Raw genomic sequence first — 6,170 nt, forward strand, 5'->3', positions numbered from 1 at the left:
TCATAGAGATGAAGGGATAAACACTCCTCACCTGTGCCTCGCCCAGCCCGAGCTCGATCATTTCTACGGACTTGCGCAGCAGACCCGACTTCTCGTGCACCAGATTGGCCTCCTCGTCCTTCTTGAGACATTTGATGGTTTCCAGCAGGCTGTGCAGGATGGAGTTGTGCTCGTTGCGGAGGGCCTCCAGGCCTTGCATCACCAGCTTGGTGTGGGAGATAATCTCCTCCTGTGACAACTTGTCCAGCTTCTCCTCCCGGGGGTACATCATCACTGACATCTCCCTGGAAGAACACAGAAATAACGGGGTCACCGCCATGTCACTGGAGACACAAGAGATACCAGCTACATCACCGCCGCCATGTCCCTGGAGACACAGAGATACGGGGTACATCACCGCCGCCATGTCCCTGGAGACACAGACATACCAGCTACATCACCACCGCCATGTCCCTGGAGACACAGAGATACGGGGTACATCACCGCCGTCATGTCCTTGGAGACACAGAGATACGGGGTACATCACCACCATGTCCCTGGAGACACAGAGATACCAGCTACATCACCACCGCCATGTCCCCAGAGACACAGAGATACCAGCTACATCACCACCGCCATGTCCCCGGAGACACAGAGATACCAGCTACATCACCGCCGCCATGTCCCTGGAGACACAGCGATACCAGCTACATCACCACCGCCATGTCCCTGGAGACACCCGCTACATCACCACCGCCATGTCCCTGGAGACACCAGCTACATCACCACCGCCATGTCCCTGGAGACACCCGCTACATCACCACCGCCATGTCCCTGGAGACACCCGCTACATCACCACCGCCATGTCCCTGGAGACACCCGCTACATCACCACCGCCATGTCCCTGGAGACACCCGCTACATCACCACCGCCATGTCCCTGGAGACACCCGCTACATCACCACCGCCATGTCCCTGGAGACACCCGCTACATCACCACCGCCATGTCCCTGGAGACACCCGCTACATCACCACCGCCATGTCCCTGGAGACACCCGCTACATCACCACCGCCATGTCCCTGGAGACACCCGCTACATCACCACCGCCATGTCCCTGGAGACACCCGCTACATCACCACCGCCATGTCCCTGGAGACACCCGCTACATCACCACCGCCATGTCCCTGGAGACACCCGCTACATCACCACCGCCATGTCCCTGGAGACACCCGCTACATCACCACCGCCATGTCCCTGGAGACACCCGCTACATCACCACCGCCATGTCCCTGGAGACACCCGCTACATCACCACCGCCATGTCCCTGGAGACACCCGCTACATCACCACCGCCATGTCCCTGGAGACACCCGCTACATCACCACCGCCATGTCCCTGGAGACACCCGCTACATCACCACCGCCATGTCCCTGGAGACACCCGCTACATCACCACCGCCATGTCCCTGGAGACACCCGCTACATCACCACCGCCATGTCCCTGGAGACACCCGCTACATCACCACCGCCATGTCCCTGGAGACACCCGCTACATCACCACCGCCATGTCCCTGGAGACACCCGCTACATCACCACCGCCATGTCCCTGGAGACACCCGCTACATCACCACCGCCATGTCCCTGGAGACACCCGCTACATCACCACCGCCATGTCCCTGGAGACACCCGCTACATCACCACCGCCATGTCCCTGGAGACACCCGCTACATCACCACCGCCATGTCCCTGGAGACACCCGCTACATCACCACCGCCATGTCCCTGGAGACACCCGCTACATCACCACCGCCATGTCCCTGGAGACACCCGCTACATCACCACCGCCATGTCCCTGGAGACACCCGCTACATCACCACCGCCATGTCCCTGGAGACACCCGCTACATCACCACCGCCATGTCCCTGGAGACACCCGCTACATCACCACCGCCATGTCCCTGGAGACACCCGCTACATCACCACCGCCATGTCCCTGGAGACACCCGCTACATCACCACCGCCATGTCCCTGGAGACACCCGCTACATCACCACCGCCATGTCCCTGGAGACACCCGCTACATCACCACCGCCATGTCCCTGGAGACACAGCGATACCAGCTACATCACCACCGCTATGTCCCCAGAGACACAGAGATACCAGCTTCATCACCACCGCCATGTCCCCGGAGACACAGAGATACCAGATACATCGCCACCATGTCCCTGGAGACACAGATATACCAGATACATCACCACCGCCATGTCCCCAGAGACACAGAGATACGGGGTACATCACCACCACGTCCCCAGAGACACCAGCTACATCACCACCACCATGTCCCTGGAGACACAGCGATACCAGATACATCACCGCCATGTCCCTGGAGACACAGAGATATGGTGTACATCACCACCGCCATGTCCCTGGAGACACAGCGATACCAGATACATCACCGCCATGTCCCTGGAGACACAGAGATATGGTGTACATCACCACCGCCATGTCCCTGGAGACACAGCGATACCAGATACATCACCGCCATGTCCCTGGAGACACAGAGATATGGTGTACATCACCACCGCCATGTCCCTGGAGACACAGCGATACCAGATACATCACCGCCATGTCCCTGGAGACACAGAGATATGGTGTACATCACCACCGCCATGTCCCTGGAGACACAGAGAAAGCAGCTACATCACCACCGCTATGTCCCCAGAGACACAGAGATACCAGCTTCATCACGACCGCCATGTCCCCGGAGACACAGAGATACCAGTTACATCACCACCACCCTGTCCCCAGAGACACAGACATACCAGCTACATCACCACCGCCATGTCCCCAGAGACACAGAGATACCAGATACATCGCCACCATGTCCCTGGAGACACAGATATACCAGCTACATCACCACCGCCATGTCCCCAGAGACACAGATATGGTGTACATCATCACCGCCATGTCCCTGGAGACACAGAGATATGGTGTACATCACCACCGCCATGTCCCTGGAGACACAGAGAAAGCAGCTACATCACCACCGCCATGTGCCTGGAGACACAGACATACCAGCTACATCACCACCACCATGTCCCCGGAGACACAGACATACCAGCTACATCACCACCGCCATGTCCCTGGAGACACAGAGATACCAGCTACATCACCACCATGTCCCCGGAGACACAGACATACCAGCTACATCACCAACATGTCCCTGGAGACACAGAGATACCAGCTACATCACCACCGCCATGTTCCTGGAGACACAGGCTATGGGAGGAGACAACCAGATTGAAATAGACAGAACTGTGAAGAGGGTTGGCACAGATTTGGTGCACTGACCAGTTGGGGAACCCCACAGGACCCCGAACACCTTCTGCACAGTGCCAGGGCGGCATTCAGTACCAGTGGCTCCCTCTACTGGCAGTGTGTGAGGACGACACGCAGTACACAGACACTGATAGGTGAGCAAGGATGTGACACACTGACCAGGAGAACATCTGTAATAGAATCTGAACAGAAAAGAGGAACGGACTGACACCGGTGCCCTTAACCCTCTGTGTGCCCCCCACCACCGGTACCATTAACCCTCTGTGTGCCCCCCACCACCGGTACCATTAACCCTCTGTGTGCCCCCCATCACCAGTGCAAACCCCACAGGACCCCGAACACCTTCTGCACAGTGCCAGGGCGGCATTCAGTACCAGTGGCTCCCTCTACTGGCAGTGTGTGAGGACGACACGCAGTACACAGACACTGATAGGTGAGCAAGGATGTGACACACTGACCAGGAGAACATCTGTAATAGAATCTGAACAGAAAAGAGGAACGGACTGACACCGGTGCCCTTAACCCTCTGTGTGCCCCCCCCCACCGGTACCATTAACCCTCTGTGTGCCCCCCACCACCGGTACCATTAACCCTCTGTGTGCCCCCATCACCAGTGCCATTAACCCTCTGTGTGCTCCCATCACCGGTACCATTAACCCTCTGTGTGCCCCCTACCACAGGTACCATTAGCCCTCTATGTGACCCCCATCACCGGTGCAATTAACCCTCTGTGTGCCCCCAATCACCGGCACTGATGTCATTACCACTTTGCATGTCACCTGTCACTAACACAACCATCACCCGCCCTCTGCACCCGGCCCATTGCCGGCACTGTCATCATTAACCCTCTAGCCGCCATCTATTTCTAACATTGCCACCATTAACCCTCAGCATGCCGGCTGTAGATGGGCGGACTCTGGCTTTGACACAGAGAACACTGACGGGGTCGGTGGTTGTTATTATTATTCAGGATTGCCCAGAATCATTTTTGGGGAGACACCCAGAATTAACCCTTTCCTCCCTGCCCACACGGTCTGTACTCTGGGGGGGTGGGAGACACCGATAAGGAGGCATGACCCTAGGTGGAGGAGAGTGTGTGCATATCACAAATCAGAACGGTCCCCCTACAGACACCATTAACCCCTCGCAGGGCGGACCGATATCACTGGCCCCTCCCCCTGCAGGACTGTGCATTCCAAGCGCAGACAGACATTAACCCCTGCACAGCCGCAGCTGCCATTCACACCGACCATTACCCGGCTCCAGCTGCTGCTTTCCATTGACCTGTTCGGGAATGGAGAGCAGGGGCACCCAGCGAGGGTTAAACTTTCCCAGCCCCCATTAACCCCCTCCTGACCGGTTAAACAACACACAGGGCATGGCAGTTCAGGGATTAACCCCTGCAGTGCCACAGCCCAGCCCGGTCAGACTGCTTTGTTGGCTGCAGTGGCCCTCCCCCTCCCAGAGGAGGCGCAGACATGTCAGAGCCTGCGCCGCAGGAAGACGGGCTCACCTTTCCCCGGGGCCACACAGTGCTGGGGCTCCTCTCTGTGTCCAGGGGGGTCCTTTCTTTGTCCGGTGGGGGGGTGAGCTCCTCCAGGGGGGCCACAGGGACAAATCCGACCTACAACACAGAACCAGCAGACAATCAGTGTGTGTCCAGCACTGCTGCTTCCTGTGCAACCTCCACCCACCACCCCACTCCCAATGCAGCTCCTGAGCCCCGCCCACTCCAGTGTGACCTCACTCACCCCGCCCCCAGCAGCAGCTGCAGACAGCAAAATACTGAGCCGTCTCTCCGATAGACAACACAGCACTCTCTATATAACACGCAGCACTCTCCATACAATACACAGCACTCTCTCTATAATACACAGCACTCTCTCTATAATACACAGCACTCTCTCTATATAACACACAGCACTCTCCCTATATAACACACAGCACTCTCCCTATATAACACACAGCACTCTCTCTATAACACACAGGACTCTCTCTATATAACACTCAGCACTCTATATAACACACAGCACTCTCTATATAACACTCAGCACTCTCTATATAATACACAGAACTCTCCATATAACACACAGCACTCTCTATATAATACACAGGACTCTGTCTCTATAATACTCAGCACTCTATATATAACACAGCACTCTATATAACACACAGCACTCTCTATATAATACACAGGACTCTGTCTCTATAATACACAGCACTCTCTATATAACACTCAGCACTCTATATATAACACAGCACTCTATATACCACAGCACTCTCTATATAACACACATAGCTCTCCATATAATACACAGCACTCTCTATATAATACACAGCACTCTCTCTATATAATACACAGCACTCTCTATATAACACACAGCACTCTATATAATACACAGCACTCTCTATATAATACATAGCACTCTGTGTATAACACACATCACTCTCTCTATAATACACATCACTGTCCATATAATACACAGCACTGTCCATATAATACACAGCACTCTCCATATAATACACAGCACTCTCCATATAATACACAGCACTCTCTATATAATACACAGCACTCTCTATATAATACACAGCACTCTCTATATAATACACAGCACTCTCTATATAATACACAGCACTCTCTATATAATACACAGCACTCTCTCTATAATACACAGCACTCTCTATAACACACAGGACTCTCTCTATATAACACTCAGCACTCTATATATAACACAGCACTCTATATAACACACAGCACTCTCTATATAATACACAGGACTCTGTCTCTATAATACACAGCACTCTCTATATAACACTCAGCACTCTATATATAACACAGCACTCTCCATATAACACA

The 6,170-nt window shown here is 54.4% G+C and overlaps 1 protein-coding gene across 2 annotated transcripts in view; it reads right to left on the reverse strand.

Moving 5' to 3' along the window:
- The window catches only part of KLC4 (kinesin light chain 4), a 35,023-nt gene extending 30,002 nt beyond the window's left edge, over window positions 1-5,021 (reverse strand). For both annotated transcript variants that reach the window (XM_018567945.1, XM_018567946.1), the window contains exons 1-2: window positions 4,827-5,021; window positions 32-284 (exon numbers count right to left, since the gene is read on the reverse strand). In XM_018567945.1, the coding sequence (XP_018423447.1) occupies window positions 32-280 (249 nt within the window). In that variant the 5' untranslated portion in view covers window positions 281-284; window positions 4,827-5,021. The remainder of the gene's footprint in view (window positions 1-31; window positions 285-4,826) is intronic.
- Window positions 5,022-6,170: the final 1,149 nt, after the last annotated feature.

This window comes from Nanorana parkeri, unplaced genomic scaffold, assembly GCF_000935625.1.
Source record: "Nanorana parkeri isolate BGI_ZX_2015 unplaced genomic scaffold, ASM93562v1 scaffold1119, whole genome shotgun sequence".
NCBI lineage: Eukaryota > Metazoa > Chordata > Amphibia > Anura > Dicroglossidae > Nanorana > Nanorana parkeri.